Raw genomic sequence first — 19,886 nt, 5'->3', positions numbered from 1 at the left:
GTAGTTCCCCTTCTGGTTAACTGTTCCTGATAACTGGAACATGTCAACCCAGAACACGTTCTTTTTTATGCTTAATCTCACATTGAGTGAGGAAGTGATGACACACGCCTTTAATCACAGTACTTGGGAGGCAGAGGCAGGCAGATCTGTGTGAGTTTGAGGTCAGCCTGCTCTACAAAGCAAGTTCCAGGACAGCCAGGACTGTCTCACAGAGAAATCCTGTCTCAAAAAAAAAAAGAAAGAAAGAAAGAAAGAAAGAAAGGAAAGGAAAGGAAAGAAAAGAAAAAATCTCACACTGAGAAAGGCTCTCAATACTACACTGGGATCCCACACACTCAATGTAATCACACACTAGCCCCGCTAACCTGAACCATGTATTTTTAATTCAAAGTATCAAATAAACCTAATAATCTTTAAGAAACTCTCAAAATTTCCTCTCAAACTTCACAAGTGGATTTCAACCCACTCGAGGGTTCAAACAACCCTTTCACGGGGGTGCCTAAGGTCATCCTACATATCAGATTATGGATCAAAACAGTGGCAAAATTATAGTTATGAAGTAGCAACAAAAATAGCTTTGTGGTTCGGGGTCAGGTAACCACAACATGAGGAACTGTATTAAAAGGTCACAGCGTTAGGAAGATTGAGAACCACTATTCTAGCTGTATCGGGTTGACAGAAAACTAACCAGGACAAAGGCTGAGAATCTAACCAACAGAGAGTGCCTTAGCAGAGAGGAGCGTGCTGTGGTCAGATGTCAGAGCAGGGTACAAGATGCCTACTGCAGGGGGAGGGCTGTGGGGTGATGTGCTCGAGAGACCTAGGGAGGCTAGGAAGGGGCTGCAGAGACAGGGTGAGCCACATCCCATAGCCCTGGGAGTGCCAACAGGAGAGGGTGATTATTGCTATGTGTTTAATAAATGTATTAGTTAAAAAAGAGGAGGCTATCAAAAATTAAAAATTGTAATTTAAAAAAAAAAAAGAGGAGGCCAAGGAGCTGGAGCGATGACTTAAAAATTAAGAGCTCTGGCTGCTCTTCCAGAGGTCGTGAGTTCAATTCCCAGCAACTACATGGTGACTCATGACCGTCTGCAACGAGATCTGGTGCCCTCTTCTGGCATGCAGGCATACATGCAGGCAGAACACTGTATACATACTAAATAAATCTTGGGGGGGAAAAAAGAGGAGGCCAAGTCTAGGGATGTCTCAGAGTGCTTAGCGACCATGTTCAAGGCCCTGGGTCCCAGCCCCAATGCCACAGAAGAATAGGACTGATATAGAGAAGAAATAGGAGGAGGAAATGGGGAAGGAGGAGGAGGAGGCTGCAAAGAATGTGAAACCCTGGGTTGGAAGCTCCCTGGAGAAGATGAGGGAGGAGACACTGGAAAGGCTGAGGCCAAGCAGGACCAGCTGCAGGGCTGGCTCCTAGTGAAGCAGAGGGTGCGCTTGCACTCCAGGGGTTTGGAACACCCAAACTGATTCTCCCATCTTCCTTCTGTGTTCTGGCCAGGAAAGGAATCTGAGACTCCAGTATGGCTTAGGAGTCTGACTCTACATTGATAAACAGACAAATTTTACCCAGGTATGGGGGCACATGCCTATAATCCTAGTACTAGGGAGACTGGGACATTAGGAGCCAGAGTTGGAAGCCAGGTTAGACTATACAGAGAGACCCTGCCACGACAGATAAAACACCCTTTTCTAGTTAAATCTGATCAACATAAGACACCTCTGTGGGCGTCTGTTTGTTGGGGTTTGGACAGGGAAGGGAGCTGGAATAGGAGTTAGGCGTAGGGCTTTGTTCTGATGTGACTTTGTCGGGAAAGAGAGGGGAGATGGCAGCCAAGAAGATCGACAAGGAAGCATTCAGCACGGTTCTGGTGCCAAGGAACTGGGACCACACAGAACTCCATGTCTTCAGCTTGGACACCATGGGTGACCCGAGGCAGAGCTGCTGACTCTTACCTTGCAGGCTCCACCTTTGCTGGGCCTGGACTCTGAGCAGCTCTAGTGGAAGAGACCTGGTGAGGAGAGTGAGACACATCTAACGAAGAGTAAACTTTTTTTGTTTTTGTTTTTTGAGACAGGGTTTCACTGTAGTTTTGGAGCCTGTCCTGGAACTAGCTCTTGTAGACCAGGCTGGCCTCGAACTCACAGAGATCTGCCTGCCTCTGCCTCCAGAGTGCTGGGATTAAAGGTGTGTGCCACCACCGCCTGGCTCTAAACAGTAAACATTTTTAAAGGAGCTGAGGAGATGACTCAGGTGCTGACATGCCTGTTTTACAAACTTGATGTGAGGATGGGAATTCAAATCTGTAGCACATAGAGTCTCTCGTGCATGAGAGAGAAAGAAAGAAGGAGAAGAGAGGGAGGCGGGATCAAGGAAGACATCCAGTATCAACTTCTGGCTTCAGAGCACACACACATGCGCATGCACACGCACACACACACACATGCGCATGCACACACACACATGCACACACGTACACACACACACAGATACATGTGCATGCATATATACCCTCTCAGCAAGTACACACACATTCACATATTTTTTTAATAGAAGAAAGAATGGAAACAGGCGATGGTGGCACACACTTTTAATCCCAGCACTCAGGAGACAAAGGCAGGCCAGTTTCTGAGTTTTGAGACCAACCTGGCCTACAGAGCGAGTTTGAGGACAGTCAGTGCTACACAGAAAATCCCTGTCTTGAAAAACAAACAAACAGAAAGGACGGAAGTGAAGGAAGAAAAAAGATATTTATTCATCTGAGGCAAGCTACAGCTCACAGAGCTCAGAGCAGCTCTGGATCTCAGAAAGCCTTTGCTGCCCCCTCCAGCTCCCTTCTGTCCTGCCCAGTTCCTGCAGTCGTTCAGCCCCAAGAAATCACACAGAGATCTAAAGCAATTATAAACTGATTAATGAGAAACTGGCCTAGTATCTCAGGCTTCTTATTAAGTGACAGGGTACAGACCATTGTCCCACAGCACTTCCCCTTTTTTTTAAAAAAAAAAAAAAGCTCCTTTGTTTACCTTTTCATCCAGATAATTTTTCATAACATCTTGTAACCAACATTCTAAACAAAGATAAATATCCATAATCCATTTTTTGGGGGGAATGGGAGCATAGTTTTCCAGGATATTTTCTGCTGATTGGGGGCACTGATAATCTTATGAGGACCCAAAGAAAATTTAGAATTATGATCAAGTCCTAACTGGAGTATCCTGTGAGTCTTGATCATCTCAAGCAGCAGTCTTTGAACGCTCAGACATCTGGGCCATTCCTCCTATCGGAGATTTCTCAGGGGGTCTTCCTTGGTCAAACCTAATTTTTCTTAATGCAGAATGAATCCATAGTCCCTCATTTCCTGTGGAAACAAAAGCAAAACCTTTTCTCCAAAGTAACATATCTTTTGGCTTAAATTTTAAAGTCAAAGCACTATATATATATATATATATATATATATATATATATATATATATATTGGATTAATCCAGCAGCTTTTATAATCAAATGTCTTTTAGCAGCTTTTGCTCCTTCCTCAGTCATTAAACAATTTAAAGACAGCACAATAACATACAGTATCCAGATTCTCTGTATATTTTTCATCTTTATGTGGCTTTATTTTAACCTCTACTTCTTTCATTTTTATTTTTAACTTTTGGTTTTTTGAGACAGGGTTTCTCTGTGTATCTTTGGCTGTCCTGGAATTAACTCTGTAGACCAGGTTGTCCTTGAACTCAAGAGATCCACCTGCCTCTGCCTCCCAAGTGTCGGGATTAAAAGTGTGTGCTACCACACCCAACTACTCTATTTTTTTCTTTTATCTTTTAGGAACTTTATTTTTTTCTCCCATGCCTACATATATTTTTAAACACGCAGTAAACTGCTTATAGGTTTTCTTCATCTTTGAATCTACCTTTACTGTATGTATATCTCTCTTTTTCTGACCACATGAATCTTTAATTTTCTAAGCGATATGGCTAGGATTAAAGCCATGGCTTTGATGGCTAGATCCAGTCTGTTCCTTAGCTTCTTTCTGAGAGTCTAGCCTCATGGCAGAAGTATTGGCTGGAGCCATGTTTATTGCCACAACTCTATGACATTTCAAGGTCCCTGCCACCACCAAAAAGTATGAAGTCAGCTTTTCATCAACACCATTTAAGTGTTTCGTGGCAGGACCTCTTAAAAGAGCTGCAAGGTTTTGTAGCTAAAGCTGAGTCAGGAAGCCTCTCTTATATGAGCACTTGCCTCTAGCAAGCAGAGCCCACCTGAGAAAGTGCTGCTATCAAGAAGCCGTGTTTAACTCTATTCTTTTCTACTAGATTAACTTCCCAAGCTCTCTCAGGCTTTTAAGTGGATTTGGTCAGTCCCACGTTGGGCGCCATTCTGTTGACAGAGGTTTCTGTCCTGCCCGGTTCCCACATTGGGTGCCATTTGTTGACCGAGTTTTCTGTCCCACCTGGTCCTGCCTGGTCAGGCAACCATTCAGTCACAAAGAAATCACACAGAGGTCTACATTAATTATTAACTGATTGGTCTAGTATCTCAGGCTTCTTATTAACTCTTATAACTTATATTAACCCATAATTCTTGTCTGTGTTAGCCACATGGCTTGGTATCTTTTTCAGTGAGGCAGTCACATCTGTGTCTGGCTTCCTCTCTGTCTGGGTCACGACTGCAAACTGAAACTTCCCTCTTCCCAGAATTCTCGTTGCTTCACCTATACTTCCTGCCTGGCTACTGGTCGATCAGCATTTATTTAAAATACAAGTGACAGGGTACAGGCCATTGTCCCACAGCACCTCTAGGTACTGCTCTCTCAGGGAACCCTTTACCGTCCCCAGTGGTTTGGATTCCTTGCCTTGCATCTCAGGTCTTCCTCAGTTGAACCCCAGCTGAAGCTTGCTGGGCTGGAACACAGCTTTTATAGTATCCTCAGGTTAAAACGACAGTGCAGAGGCCCAGTGCATCATGACGCCAGCCTTGCAGGCCAGGAACTCCTAAATCAGTGTCCCGGCTGGGACCATGGCCCTCCAGAGTCCAGGATTTGCTCCTCTGGAATTCCCCTTTGTCATCAGGGTGGGAAACTTCTGCACCTCTGGTTAGGCTGCTTTCTATAGCCTGCCTCTTCTGCTTACCTGTCTCGTTCCTTTGGTTGGAGACTGCCTTTCCTCAGTAGTTCCAAGTTCAATGGCTTTCAAGAATAGCATGTAGAGGGTGGGGTAAATGTGTGAGGAGCTTCATGCATGAAACAGTCTCATACGTGCCTGAGAGAGAGGTGTCATTGCTTCTCATTTCCCAGCACCCTCCTCTCCGTTCCATTAAGAACTCCTGCCCCGTGGGCCAATCAGGGATTCCTGCCTTGGTCTTGTCTGCACCAATAGGGTGGAAGAGTGCTCCTCTAAACTGGGATCCCTGAGGAAAGTCCAGGCAGCAGCATATTCCCAACGTGGGGTGGGGCAATCATCTCAGAGTCCTGAGCTTGCAGGGACTCCAGAGATAGGCGGTAACCCTGGAGGGAGGATAGGCAGCCAGTGTCACTGTGTCCTGTAGCTGGAGTACCACAAGAAGTCCCAGGATTCCCCACCATGACCACCCATCATATCCCCAATCTTGGCTGGATTCCTGTCACTTGAAAGGGAGTCACATGACTTCAGAACTGCTAGGCAAGGCCAGACACTGTGCAGCCTTTCTTTTCGGGTGCTTCTGCTACCACTGTTATAAAATTACATTTTCTTGGTCATGTGTGGTGATGCATGTCTGTAACCCTGGCACTCGAGAAGTTGAGGTGGGGGCCATGAATTTGAGGCTAGTCTGGGCTATATAATGAGTACCAAGTCAGGACTACATAGTAAAATATTGTTAGTTGTGTGATGCACACCTTTAATTCCAGCACCCAGAAGACTGAGACAGGTGAGTCTCTGTGAGTTTAAGGCCAGCCTGATTCTACAGAGAGAGTTTCAGGACAGCCGGGGCTACACAGAGAAACCCTGTCTTGAAAAAAAAAAAAATTGTTTCAAAGTCAGAGAAAGAGAGGGGAAAAGAGGAGAAGGAGGAAATGGAAGTGGAAAATAGGTAAGAGAGGGAGAGTGGATGAAGGAAGGAAAGAAGTAAGGAAAGGACTGGAGAAATGGCTCGGCACTGAAGAGTGCTTGTTGCTCTTTCTTTTTTTTTTAATATTTATTTATTTATTATGTATACAATACTCTGTCTGTGTGTATGCCTGCAGGCCAGAAGAGGGCGCCAGACCTCATTACAGATGGTTGTGAGCCACCATGTGGTTGCTGGGAATTGAACTCAGGACCTTTGGAAGAGCAGGCAATGCTCTTAACCACTGAGCCATCTCTCCAGCCTTTCTTTTTTCTTTCTTTCTCTCCTTTTTGTCAAAGGTAGGGTCTCTCTAGTCTCTCTATGTAGCCCTGGCTGTCCTGAAACTTGCTCTGTAGTCCAGGAAGGCCTCGAACTCACAGAGATCCACCAACCTCTGCCTTGCAAGTGCTGGGATTGAAGATGTGCTCTTCCACACCAAGTTTTGTTTTGTTTTGAAGATAGGGTTTCAGGTACCCACGGCTGGCCTTCAGCTCCGTGTGTAAAGTAGAGTTACCTTGAATGTCCCATCCTCCTGCTTCTGTCTCCCCAGTGCTGGGATTCCAGGCTTGCACGGTCACACCTGATCTACCCCAGGGCTTTATGCATGCTCCTCAAAGACTCCACCAACCAGCCGCGTTCCCAGCTGTTTGCTTCTCACTCCCCTCGTATCACGAGTATTTGTGTTTATTCACTGTTCATAGAAATAGCATTTTTATAAATCTAATTCAGAGAGTGTACTTATTTTTTTAAGATTTATTTTATGTATATAAGTGCTCTATCGACTCTATTCCAGAAGAAGACATCAGATCCAGTGTAAATGGTTGTGAGCTACCATGTAGTTGCTGGGAATTGAATTTAGGACCTCTGGAAGAGCAGCCAGTGCTCTTAACTGCTGAGCCACCTCTCCAATACCCCAGAGGTTTATTTAAAACAAAACAATTCTTTTGTTTTGTCTGAATCAGGGAAGCTCTCACTACGTAGCCCCACCCCCAAAATCTTGGTTTTTCTGATTCTCCTGCTTCAGCCTCCTGATTGCTAGAATTATAGGCAGGTTTAGTTTTGCAAATGTACTATCTTTTGTCAAAATATGTTTTCATAGCCTGGGATACATAGTGAGTTCCAGGCTGGTTTGGACACTATAACATAATGCTTTCTCAATATAAATAGCAGTTCCCCAAGGTAGGGCCATGCTCACCTCTGACCCACTTCCCTGTAGCCTTGCCTAGTAGCCTTCTTCCAGGCTTTGCTGGCCTGTAGGTGACAGCCAAGATCCCTTTGCTACAGCTTTGATTTGCATTATCTTAATTACGAAGGTGAACATTTCCCAGCACATGTGTTAGCCAAATTAGTTTCCTCCCCGTCACATTGTCTATGCCCTTTACCTGTTTGACCTTTCATATTCAGTGGGCTTTGTTTTGCTTTGTGTTCTGACTCATTTCTTCGAGCGCTTTGAGTAACAATGGTGTCATTATCCATATTTCCTACTCTGATTTTTCTTATTATTTGCCTTTCTATTTGTAACCAATGTTTGAGTTAAAAAAAAAACAAAAAAACCTTGTGGGCCATAGCTCTTTTCTACCATAGTTACCATGACTTCTGACCTCAGAACATGCCCTGGAGGACCACTGAGCTGGCTCAGCAGGAAAGGGGGTTTTCTGCCAAGCCTGTGGCCTGAGTTCTGTCCCTGGAATCCATATAGTGGAAGGAGCAAGCTGACCGCTGCAAGTTGTCCTGCGGCTGCCTCCTCCCCCACCCCTGACACGTGAACACATACCCTTCTTGAACACACACTAAATTAATAAATGCAATGATTTAAAAAAAAGTCAAAATGCCCCCAAAGAGCTCTTAATATTAGGAGAGACTTGATTGGACTCCTTCACTTCCTCTGTATGGGGAAGTGTGTAGAAGACATCCGGCGTTTTGCTGTTGCCATGGTCACCGGCGATGTGCTCTTAGCCTCTGGTCCAAGGCTGCCCAGGGGTAGCCGGGGACTGGCTCACGCTCACTTCTGTTGCTCACTTCACTTCACGGCAGAGTTGTGTGGAAAGCAATTGCGTTTAGAGGAGAGAAGAGGGAGAAGAGAAACTAGAAGCGCTCCAAGGGGAAGCCCTTAGCTTTAAAAGGTCAGAGACTGCCTCCGAGGGAGGGTGGATTGACAGCTGGCTACCTGTCTGATGCTTTGAAACGCTTAACACAATTTAGGATTAGAACTTTTCCCTCAGACTTTAGGGTCTTCCTGACTTGTCCATGACGCAGGGTGAGCCCTTTATTCTCCTCAGCACCCTGTTCCTCAAACTCTTTGGCACCTGTGTGCCTCTCATCCAACACTTTCAGGAGCGAATGCTGGAAAGAACGAACAAATACATGGTGACACATGACTTTAATCCTAGCACTAGGGAGGCAGAAGCAGGTGGATCTTCATGAGTTCTAGGCTAACCTGATCTACACAGTGAGTTCCAGCCTAGCGTGTCTCAAAAACAAAACAAATTAAAACAAACAATCAAGGAATGAATGAACGAATGGACAAGCAAACAAAAGGATGTATGAGTCCATAGTCCTCTCTTCTCACAGCTTGGTCTTTTAGTATGGGAGGAGCCCCATGCCTGAGCACCCACCCGGGGACTGCGGGGACATGGCTATATAGGAGTTGTAGAGAAGGTGGCAGTCTCTGGGGAAGTCCTGGATGTGGACCGCCACCTCCAGGGAACAGGGTCTCTGGAAAAGCAGACACTTGTGGCGTAGGGACAGGCACAGCGAAAGGGACCGCGCAGGAACGGCGACAGCCACCAGAGGGCAGAGGGCAGCACTGCACAGCAAGCCCAGCAGACCGAGACCACGGCACTGTGTGACCCTGCGCTACCCTTTTGATCCTCGGACCGCCACTGGCTCACACCAACAGGGTGAGTCGCTGCACGCCCTCCTCACCAGCGGGGAAATTGAGGCGGTGCTCGTGTTCCCCCTCCGCCCCACGCTGTCCTGCGCCTGGCCTGGCCTGGCGGGATCTGCTGTGAGACGTCCAGAATCTGGTCCTGCATCCAGTCTGTGGTGTAGAGGGAGTGGCCTCCTGTGCCTCGAGTCCAGCTAGGTCTGATGTCAGTCTCGTGCCCCAAATAACTTCCTCCCAGGGACACTTCCGCCGCAGCCTCACGTCCCGGAGCCCGGCGGGCGCACCCAGGGCAGGAACTGGACAGCCATCCTGCCCGTCACTATGCCGCCTTCCCAGAAGTGCTCTTGTCACACCCAGAAGGTGCACCTCCAGACTTGGGGGATGGGGGGGGGGATCCTATGCCCTGATCCAATCCGCAGATGGGTGTGCTGGTCCAGGAGCGTGGGTGGGGGGCGCAGGGGCTCAGTCGAGGTCCCCCTTTCTTAGTTGAACTAGCAACCTGGCCTTGGTCCTTCAATGTCAATGTTTATTACCTTGTAAACCCCAACCACCTGATAAACCTCAACCACCTTATAAACCCCAACCACCTTAGGTCATGGATGTCAGATAAAAAGCAGGTGCTCAACAGGTATCAAATGAATAAATAAATGAATGAATGAATGAAATGGAAGGCCTCTGGATAGAGTAGATTTTGCCAGCTTAAGTGGGTCATACAGTCATGTGAGGGGGCAGCCAATAGTGGGGCCTTTCAGTCAGCTCGTGTTGGAGAGGGATATCTTGCTACCAGAATCCTGAAGTGTGCAGAGTAAGGGGTCTGGCTCCTGGGGTTCAGGGCCGGGTCACGGAGTTGGTGTTCTGGGCACCTCCTTCCTCCTGAAGAGGCACTGGGCAGGCAGGGTTGACAGGTTGGGTTGCATAGCCGACCTGACACTCATCTCCAGCATAAAACCTCACTTCATGGAGCCTGCACCTCCGTAGCACTAGGGAGAGCTCCTGCCACCGCTGACCAGGGCTCTACCAACCACCGAGCCAGAGAACATGAGGCAGCCCCACATCCCTGCCCTGCTGCTGCTGCTGCTGCTGCTGCTGAGATCTGGTGAGTTGCATCCAAGGGCAGGCAGTCCCCCAGCCACAGCTCTGGAGTGGCCCCTATGTGCTGCTCTGAGCACCAACTGCCTCCTCCCCCCCAATCCTGGGCCTGCCTGAGTCTAAAAGAAATCTCCTCATCTGGGCTTCCCAGAGAATTTACCCCGGTTCCAGATATTCCACCTGGGGGACCTGTGGGAAGGCGTGACAGAGCATGTGACCATGGCCCCTCAGGGACTCTTAAGGACCCCCCAAGGTAGTGGCTTGGATAGAACCACACCCTCATCTTCCTGGGGCTCTTGGTGTACCATGCTCTGATTTGGGGACTCCTCTAGAGGCCTATCTTCCCGTTCTACAGAGGGAGAGACAAAGCCTCCCGTGCCTCTAGGATTTGAGCCCAAACCTGCAGGCTTTCACGTCCCAGGGCTTATGTGAACTGGGGTTGCCATCTGAGCCAGGGAGCCTTCAGAGTCTGAGGCTCAGCAGAGAGCTGGGGACAAGGGCTGCAGGCTGCAGAGGGGCCCAGCCTAGAGAGGCAAAAGCAGTGCCCTACCCATCCTGAGCAGGGGTCAGCAAGTTCTAGCCAGGTGCTCCGCCTGGCAGGTCCTTCCCTGTGGGCCGGGCTCCTCTCTACCAGGGAAACTCTCCCACATTCCTAGGCCAGATGGGCCAGCCTAGCAGCCTTCACACTTCCCTGTCCTCAGCTCACCTCCCTGGGACAGACCAAGTCACCTCAAATCATACTTCAGCCAGGGTTCAAGAGAGAGGAGGACATTGGTGGGCATCTCTGCAGTGATGCCCTACCTCCCCAATGTCATAAAACGTTTCTGTCCGTGGTCTCTAGCAGCAAGGACAATGGCATTGAAAACCCATTTCTACTGGGTGTGACATGTTAGCAGCTCCCGTGGGTGGATCAATCGAGGTCATTGCCGAAGGAGAAACGGCAGTCTGCCTTTGGCTCACAAACAGCTGCAACGGAGGCTGGACCCCTGAGTGATTTGCTCACGTCTGCCCAGGGTGACCAGCACCCGGATAGTCTTCTGACTGGTCCTGCCTCTTAGACCTTAGTCGCTCGTATCAGTTTCAGGGACCTGGAGCCCAGGTGGGCATAGACTAACATCCTGGCTACCACTGATAGGATGTTTCTCTATCCCGACACAGTTTCTGTGCTTGGGTACCTAGAGGAAAGTTCTGCCTCCATAGATCTCCAGGGCCTGGGCTCTGGGTGCGATCAGATGCCCTGGTAAAGGACAGAGAGTTCAGAGGGGCAGTGGGGGTTCCAAGACACACAATACAAGTGGGGGCAGCTTCCGCTGGAGTCGACCCTTGAGTGAACCTCAGTCTACACTAGGACTGCGGAGACGGGGAGCCTCAGCCTGCAAGGACTAAGCTGCGGCAGAGACAGTGGGTTACAGGTCAGGAGATTGGCAGGAGGGCAAATGCACAGAAGGTTCTCGCAAGCTCCTTGCGGGATGAGACAGGAGAGGTTTGCAGTGTGTGTGTCCTTGAGGACAGAGGGCAGCGAGGCGAGGCAGCATTGCAAGCGGACTCTCCAGGCCTGGAGAGCAGGTCCAGCAGAGTTCTAACAAGTGAGCGTGTGTGTGGGGGGGGTGTCTCTGGTCACATTTGCATTTTATTTTTTATTTATTTATTTTGGTTTTCAAGGCAAGGTTTCTCTGTGTAGAACTCTCTGTAGACCAGGTTGGCCTCAAACTCACAGAGATCTGCCTGCCACTGCCTCTTAAGTGCTGGGATTAAAGGTGTGCGCCACCACCGCCTGGCTTTATTTTATTTTATGTATCATGTTGTCTCTCTGTCTGTCTGTCTGTCTCTCTCTCTCTCTCTGTGTGTGTGTGTGTGTGTGTGTGTGTGTGTGTGTGTGTGTAAGTGTAGGCAGTTATCTTTGGAGACCAGAAGGGGTTGTTGGATCCCCTGATTGCTGGGAACTGAACTGGAATCCTCTATAAAAGCAACAAATGTTCTTATCCAATGAGACATCTCTCCAGCCCTTTGTTTATTTTTTATTTAATATATTTTTATTTTACTTGTGTGAATGTTTTATTTGCATGTATGCATGTGCACATAATGCCCAGAGGGGGGCAGAAAAATGTGTTGAATTCACTGGAACTGGAATTACAGGCAGCTGTGAGTTACCACATTCAGGCTGGGAACTGAACCCAGGTCCTCCGCAAGAACACCAAGTGCTCTCAGCCGCTGAACCATTTTATTTGAGACAACACAGATAGCCTCAACTGACCAGATTATCACTGTACAGATCAGTCTGACCTTAGACTCCATGCAATCCTCCTGCCTCAGCCTCTTGAGTGGGGCATGCTGGGATAACAGCTATGAGCCACTACACCTTATGCATTTGCACCCTGTGAAAACAGCTCGCAAGCCAGAAGTCCCGAGCACAGTCCGTTTCCTGTGAGCATTTCCTCTCTGCTTGATGTCCTGCTTTGAGAAGAACCTGGTCCTGTAATGAACAGTAACTACCTCCAGTCCCCCTCTGTTCTGGTTACATTTCTGGCACTGTGATAAAATATCAAGAAAAAATTAGCTCAGGGGAGACAGAGCTTATTTTAGCTCACTACTGCAGGTGATAATCCATCATTTCAGGGCAACAGGAACTTGAAACAGCTGATCACATCCAGAGTCAAGAGTGGGAGAAATGAATGGATGCATACTCCTTATATTTAGCTTAGTTTCTTCACTCTTAATCAGTTCAGGACTAACCTACCCCTGTGCCTAGGGAATGGTGCCACCCACCGTGAGCTGGGGCTTCACACATTAATTAACTTAATTAAGACAATTCCCCACCGATGTATTCACATGCCAGCCCAAGTAGATAATCCTTTGAGACTGTTTCCAGGTGATTCCAGTTTATATCAAGCTAACCACACACACACAGCCAACAGACAGCTGCACCCTTCCCCATTGTCAAGGCCACATTCTGGATTTTGTCCCCCAGTAGCACTGAGATTTGCACAACTGGGAGCTACATAAGGAAGAGTCCTGTGACATCCTTAAGGGCTCTGGGCACTGCTGGCCATGCGTGGCTCAGCCTGGCCATTTGCTGTCCCTGTGACATTTAGCATCGTAAAGTGGGTTTCCTTTTCATCATTTTCTCTGGGCTCAGTTGTTGGAGCTTAGAAAAAATGTGGCCATCAAGGTGGAGGGCCTGACTGTGTTGAGACCCCACCCAGGTCTGACAGACCTGCCCATGGGAGCAGCAACAGGAGAGTAATCTAAAGGTCTGGGGTTGCCTAGGCTTGAACCCGAGTCTGGATGGAGCCAATGGGATTGGGAGGAAAGCTGAGCAGTACTGTAGGTGTGGGTGCTGGAGCCCTCAGACCTGCCCTATCCTCCTCCATGTTTGTCCCCTCGCTTTGATGGTGGTACAGTAGAGGACCATGGTTAGCAAAAGGGCTCAGTCCTTGGGAATATAGAGTATTGGGAGGTTGCCCCCTGATCTTTGCTAATCCAACTCAACTCCCTGGAGAGCAGAGAGTGGCCATGAGTGTCTGAACCTCAGTTGGACTTGGGGAGAAGCTGAAGGAGACCTACTCATTCTGAAAGACTATAAGGAGGGCGGCCTGATATGAGGAAGAGGCCTCCAGAGTTTCCTGCCATCCAGAGCTGAGCCACTAGAGGGTGAAGAGGGGGAGGGAGACCCCACGGCTCTAGAATTTGAGGTCCATGCACTGTTCCCATTCCATACTGCAAAGCAAGAGCAGGGGTGCAGGGTGGAAGAAGGGATTCTTGTGTGGACAAGGAGAGTGTGTCAACCCATACGGCCATAGTGTCCTCCCTGTCCTCAGAGGCCAGGAACTCTCTGATAAGGCAGAAGCAGGGAGGAACAGACCGGCTTGGCAAAGTTGCCTGATGATCCCCTTTTCCCCACTTCCAGGGACCGAAGGGGTCAGAGCTCTGAGAGGTAAGTGGGATCAACTGAGATGGAGGAGTGGCTGGACACACACACACACACACACACACACACACTGAGGGGGGAGAGAGGGGGAGGGAGAGAGGGAGAGGGAGGGAGGGAGGAAGAGAGAGAGAGAGAGGAGGGAGGAGAGAGGGAGAGAGGGAGGGAGGGAGGAAGGAAGGGAGGAGGGAGGAGGGAGGAGAGAGGGAGAGATAGAGGTACAGCAGAAAAGCCAGACCAAAGTGGCTGAGCAGAGCTTCCAAAAGGCAGTGGAAGAAGAAATCTCTTGTATGATCAGCAAAACAGGACATGGTGGAAGTGCCAGGATAGGGGACACCTTATCTGCTGTATCATGACTGTATCCCTGTCCCATCAGCTTGGGGATGGGAGTTTTCCATGTCATTTCAACCTTTCTGACCCCAAGTTGGGGCTTGTCACCTTGTCATAAATGAGAAGACCAAGGTTCATGGGAAGGGCAGAACCAGAAAGGGTCAGGCTGAATCAAAAGCCAACTGTCCTGGGGCCTCTTATCTACTAATGTTCTGAGTGGCTCAGGGGCCAGAAAGGCCTAGACATTGACAGAAAGTGAGAGCTGGCACGTGGGTTGGGGATGGTGTTGAAGCCATGGCAGGCCCTTCCCTCAGAGAGCGCTTCCATGTTCTCCCAGCCTGCGGGCACCCAAGGATGTTCAACCGGATGGTTGGTGGGGAGGACGCCTTGGAAGGCGAGTGGCCCTGGCAGGTCAGCATCCAGCGCAATGGGACCCATTTCTGTGGGGGCAGTCTCATCGCACCAGCATGGGTCCTCACCGCTGCACACTGCTTCTCCAAGTAAGTGACCCCAGCCCTTTCGGCTTCTCACCAGCAGTAGGGACTAGACAAGCTGCACCTAACTGCTCAGTACCACAGAGCACTGGCCTCAGCCTCCCACCCCCATCTCCCCACCCCAGCCTTGTTCAGTAACACCCAGTCTTCCAAAATTTTCCTTCAGGGACCTGCAGAGAAACACAGTGGTTAAGAGCACTGACTATTCTTGCGGAGGAGCAATGTTCAACTCCTTACACCCACATGGTGGCTCACAACTGTCTACACTTCAAGTTCCAGGAGAGCAAATATCCTCTTCTGGCTTCAGCAGGCTCCAGGCTTGTACATGGTGCACTGACACACATGCAGGCAAAACATCCATACACATAATATTAGACACTTTTCCTTAGGCCCAGCTCTAGGCCTTGAAGCTGCAACCACGGCTGCAGCCCTTGCTCCGACCAGCTGCTCTGCCAGTGTCACCTGGGGTCCTGTCCCTACAAATGCGACAGGCACCCCCGACACACACCTCCCTTGTCCCATGTTCCCCGACCTCAAATCCAGAACTCTCTCTGGACCTTGGGTATCAGCTAAGCCCAGGATTTGGAAGAGACTGTCCCTCCTCCTCACCCTATCCAAGATCACCTAAGAGGACTCCCAGCTTGCACATTCGTGTGAAACAGCCCTAGAATCACAGGGTCTCCAAACATAGGACCTCCTTCCTCATACACCTGCAATCCCCTTTTCCTTTATTACTGTGTGCTGGGGGCGCTTGCGTCATGATGGGCACCAGGACGTCAGAAGACGACTTTCGGGCTTCCCCTTTCACTACGGGTTTTGCTGAGAGAACTCAGGCTTTTAGCTTGTGTGGAAAGCACTTTCACCTGCTGAGCGAGCCTGCCAGCCTCTGCAATTATTTCAAAAAATCCCATGCTTCTCTTAGAAACTCAGGCTCTGAGGTGGCCGACCTGGGGATCCAGAGGCAGGGCTCGGCCTCACTGTACTAGAACAGGCTTTTCAGGTAGTCTGTGCTCCCATCTTATGAATGAGGAAACTGAGGACAGAGAACTTGTTAGGTCGCTTACCCAAGGTCACCTGTAGCCAGGGAGAGCTGGGAATTAAAGATGGGTGATCATCGGTTTCTACAGTCTTTAACATGGAGATGACATGGTTGAGAATGCAAAGAGAGGTGTCAGATACTGCAGCAGACCAGAAAAACCTGCCCCTGTAGGTCCCTTTCCTCAGGGAGGAGGGTATTCACAAGCCTGCTCTTTCCGTCAGCACTTCAGACATATCCATATACCAAGTCCTGCTGGGGGCACTGCAGCTGCAGCAGCCAGGGCCACACGCCCTGTATGTCCGTGTGAAGCGGGTGGAAAGCAACCCCCAATACCAAGGCATGGCCTCCAGTGCTGACGTGGCTCTGGTGGAGCTGCAGGTGCCTGTGACTTTCACCAAATACATCCTTCCCGTGTGTCTGCCGGATCCCTCCATCGTCTTTGAGCCGGGCATGAAGTGCTGGGTCACTGGCTGGGGCAGCCCCAGTGAACAAGGTGAGGGTTCCGAGGCAGGGGAGGAAAGGGGATGTGGCTGAAGAAAGGCCAGGACAGCTGGGCAGTCATGACACATAATCCCAGCACTCAGGAGGCAGAGGCAGGGGGATCTCTGTGAGTTCGAGGTCAGTCTGGTCTACAGAGTGAGTTCCAAGACAGCCAGGGCTGTCACATAGAGAAACTCTGTCTCAAAAAAGAAAACGAAACAGTGAAAAGGCCAGGACAGCCTTCCTGTTGATGCTGGTGTACACGGTCTCTGCTCACATGGGTAGGGCAAGGCTAAATGGAGCAGGTCCTGTAGGAAGAGCGGGCGTGCACATGGGAGTGAGAAGGGGAGACAAGCAGGGCTGGTGCTGATGAGGGAAGAAATAGTCCATGAAGTTCTGAGGAGACCCAGGGAGGGATAGAGCCAGCTGTGGTTCCTGAGACCCCCAGAACCTCAGGATCCTGGTTAAGACTGTCCCCCGAGCTGCAGGTTTCCTTTCCTCCCCAGACCGACTGCCCAACCCACGGATCCTGCAGAAACTTGGTGTGCCCATCATTGACACGCCCAGGTGCAACCTGCTGTATAGCAGAGATGCGGAGTCTGACTTCCAGCTCAAAACCATCAAGGATGACATGCTGTGTGCCGGCTTTGCAGAGGGCAAGAAGGACGCCTGTAAGGTAGGGTGGGAGGGCAAGCCACTGGAGCAGGGGCTCTCAACCATCCGACCGCTTTAATACGGTTCCTCATGCCGTGGTGACCCCACCACAAATTCATTACTCCTTCATAGCTGTAATTATGCTGGTAATGAACAGTAATGTAAATAAATATCTGAAGAGCAGAGCGGTTTTAGGCGACCCCTGTGGAAGGGTTGTTCGACCCCAAAAGGGGTCGCCACCCACAGGCTGAGAACCACTGCACTGGAGGGAGCTAAGCCCAGGCAAAGGGTAGGTTGTGGTTCTGGTAGCTGAAATGAGAGGAGCGAGTCTTGGATCTGAAATAGGCCCCAAAAAGCTGCGTTTTAGCATACACCACACTGGGTGTATGCCACGACAGGCAAGGTGGGGCATCACAGCAAGGGGAGGGCCTGCTGGAGAGAGGACCTTTGTGAGGCCAAGGTGGGTTCTGATGGCCCTCTGCTTCCCCACAGGGTGACTCTGGAGGCCCCTTGGTGTGCCTTGTGGACCAGTCATGGGTGCAGGCTGGGGTGATCAGCTGGGGAGAAGGCTGTGCTCGCCGGAACCGCCCAGGTGTCTACATCCGTGTCACTTCCCATCACAAATGGATCCACCAAATCATTCCAGAACTGAAGTTTCAGGGCAGGGCCAGCAGCCAGCAGCAGCGAAGAGACCCTCGAGGTTGGCAGCACTTGGGGAACTCTGCCCCCTGCCTGGCTGCCCACGCAGTCATGCTGACCCTGGTAGTTATGCTCAGCATCCTCTGAGCTGCCCAGGACTGGCAGGTGGTGCCCTCCCCACTGGACATTTGTAAATAGCCCCACCCCCATCTGTTAGCTACTTTTATTTATGCTCACTTCCAGAAAAAAAAGTGTCACGGCCCATCCGGGGAACCCTGCACGGCACTAGGGGCTGACAAGTTCTGAACTGGGAAGATTTAGAGGAGACCCTGGCAGGCACACCCAGGCTACAACGTTCCTCACCCAGTTTCCCTGTTTCCACCCCATGACTGCTCACCACCTTGAATACCAATGCTTTTCCCGTTCCTGCACTGTGGACAGTTGACAGACACTGGTGGGAAGCAGGTCACAAGATGCCAAGTGCTTCAGTAGGAACCATGTGGATGAGTGGAGGGACATAATGGGCACACAGCCTCCTTCCCCCATCCCACTTCTCTATCACCATCACACAAATCTAAGGGCCACCTAGGACCTGTGCATTCTCGTAACACCCAAGAGTCCCTTTCAGGGGCAACCTTTACTTCATGTTCTTCCTTGATCTCTGAGACTCCTCTTCTACTGGTCCATCCCTTAACCTTAAACTTTCCACTCTAGTAACGAAGTAGGGAGTGGAAGGGACCAGGCACACCAACCAGCTTTCCTCACACCCAGCTACACGTGTGTATTCATATGCACATCCATCCACGTGCTCACACGGGCAAGCCTGTCTTGCCTCAGGTGGAGCAGGCACTGTAACGGACTGAATGGGTAACCCTCAGGTGTACCTTTTGTCCCAACACTCGGGAGGCAGAGGTATGGAGAGGTCTATGAATTTGAGGCCAGCCAAGGCTACATTGTGAGATCCTGTCTCAGAGAAGAAAATAAAATAAAACACAGAATGGATCACTTAGCACTTGCTATATACCAAACAAACATGAGGAATCCTCTAGGGCTCTACTCCCCACTGGCCACTGGCTCTGATGATGGGTTGTTTGCTGAGTTCCTTCTCTAGACCACGTTTGAGTGTCTGGTCTGAGAAGGGTTGGTTACTCTTCTACTCTAGAGAGTCCAGACAAGGGTGCAGGGCAGATTGTGGGGATGCTGAGGACACCCCAAGAGCAAGCTCTGGGCCATCATGGTTGGGAAGTGCTGGCCTGAGGCTCACAGGCATGGAGACTAACCCCAGCATGACTGTGATCTACCTTAGGAAGCATGGGTCTGCCCAAAGGTGCTGCTGGGTGATGCTGTTCCCACCCATGGATTCAGACAGCTGCCACCTGGGCCCATGAGCACCAGCCAACCAGAGGTGTGGTCCTGACCCAAGTGGCACTTTGGCACAAGCCCAGGCATGTACTAGACCCAGGAGAGTCTAGCAGCTGTGGATCCACTCCAGGATGTCTCCTACTCTGCCTCTCCTGTCCCAACTGCTGGTTTCCCGGAATCAGAACTGCCCAAGCCATGATCCAGGCCCCTCCAGGCCCCTCGTGACACCCTAACAGCTGGCAGGCTGTCTGAGGCTGAGACTAGATGCCCTGCCTTTCCAATCTTCTGCGCAGACGTGCCTTGTTCTAGGCTATGAGGCAGGTCAGCATTAGAGACCTCTCAGAGCACCAGTGTTCCCGGGCTACCCGAGCAATGTACAGGAGCCCCATATCTCAACCAGAGCAACAGGACAGCCCGTCTGTGCCCTTGGGTCAGTGGGCTACCAACCTGACTGTGTTGCTTGCACAATTAGGACACAGGATACATACGCAAGGGTGTGGCTGGCCATCAGAGATGTCCCTGTTGACCGTGGGAAGCAAGCCCTCAGAGAACCGGAAAGATAGGGGAGTTCAGTCAATCACATTCTGTTTTTGGGGCGTGCCGCCCTCAGGCTAAAGCCTGCCTATAAACCTAGCAAGCGCACTCCGCTAGCTCTCTTTCTTGCCTGGCTCCTGCGCCTGGACAGATCGTTTAAATTCTGGTGTAAGCTGTTGTAAGTCTTACTTCTGTTTATTAAAGCTGTATATTTTGTATTAAGATAGTCTGGGGATTTTTCAATACCAATCGCCCTGCGGCATCAGAAAGAGGCTGCTTTCTAGGAAGAAGAGTGTGGCTTTCTGGTCCACAGGACACACTGCTGGAGGGAAGCACTTCTGCACACTTTAACACATTAA

The 19,886-nt window shown here is 50.0% G+C and overlaps 1 protein-coding gene across 3 annotated transcripts; it reads left to right on the top strand.

Annotated features, from left to right (window-relative positions):
• Positions 1-8,972: 8,972 nt before the first annotated feature.
• Positions 8,973-19,749, top strand: Prss27 (serine protease 27). Of its 3 annotated transcripts, none has more exons than XM_085694705.2 (7): positions 8,973-8,994; positions 9,960-10,077; positions 13,978-14,004; positions 14,663-14,825; positions 16,080-16,351; positions 16,845-17,014; positions 17,485-19,749. In XM_085694705.2, the coding sequence occupies exons 2-7, from the start codon at positions 10,020-10,022 to the stop codon at positions 17,776-17,778; spliced, it is 984 nt and encodes a 327-aa protein (XP_085550831.1). In that variant the 5' UTR covers positions 8,973-8,994; positions 9,960-10,019; the 3' UTR covers positions 17,779-19,749. The 3 variants fall into 3 exon arrangements, with proteins under 3 accessions (XP_085550831.1, XP_085550830.1, XP_087766903.1); XM_085694704.2 differs by lacking the exon at positions 8,973-8,994 and adding an exon at positions 9,320-9,341; XM_087910777.1 differs by lacking the exons at positions 8,973-8,994; positions 9,960-10,077 and adding an exon at positions 12,534-12,555.
• The last annotated feature ends 137 nt before the right edge of the window (positions 19,750-19,886 follow it).

Source organism: Myodes glareolus, chromosome 9 (genome assembly GCF_982192425.1).
Source record: "Myodes glareolus chromosome 9, mMyoGla1.1, whole genome shotgun sequence".
In the NCBI taxonomy this organism is placed as follows: Eukaryota; Metazoa; Chordata; class Mammalia; order Rodentia; family Cricetidae; genus Myodes; species Myodes glareolus.
Note: the sequence above shows the minus strand (reverse complement) of the source record. Positions and strands in the feature narration are given on the sequence as shown.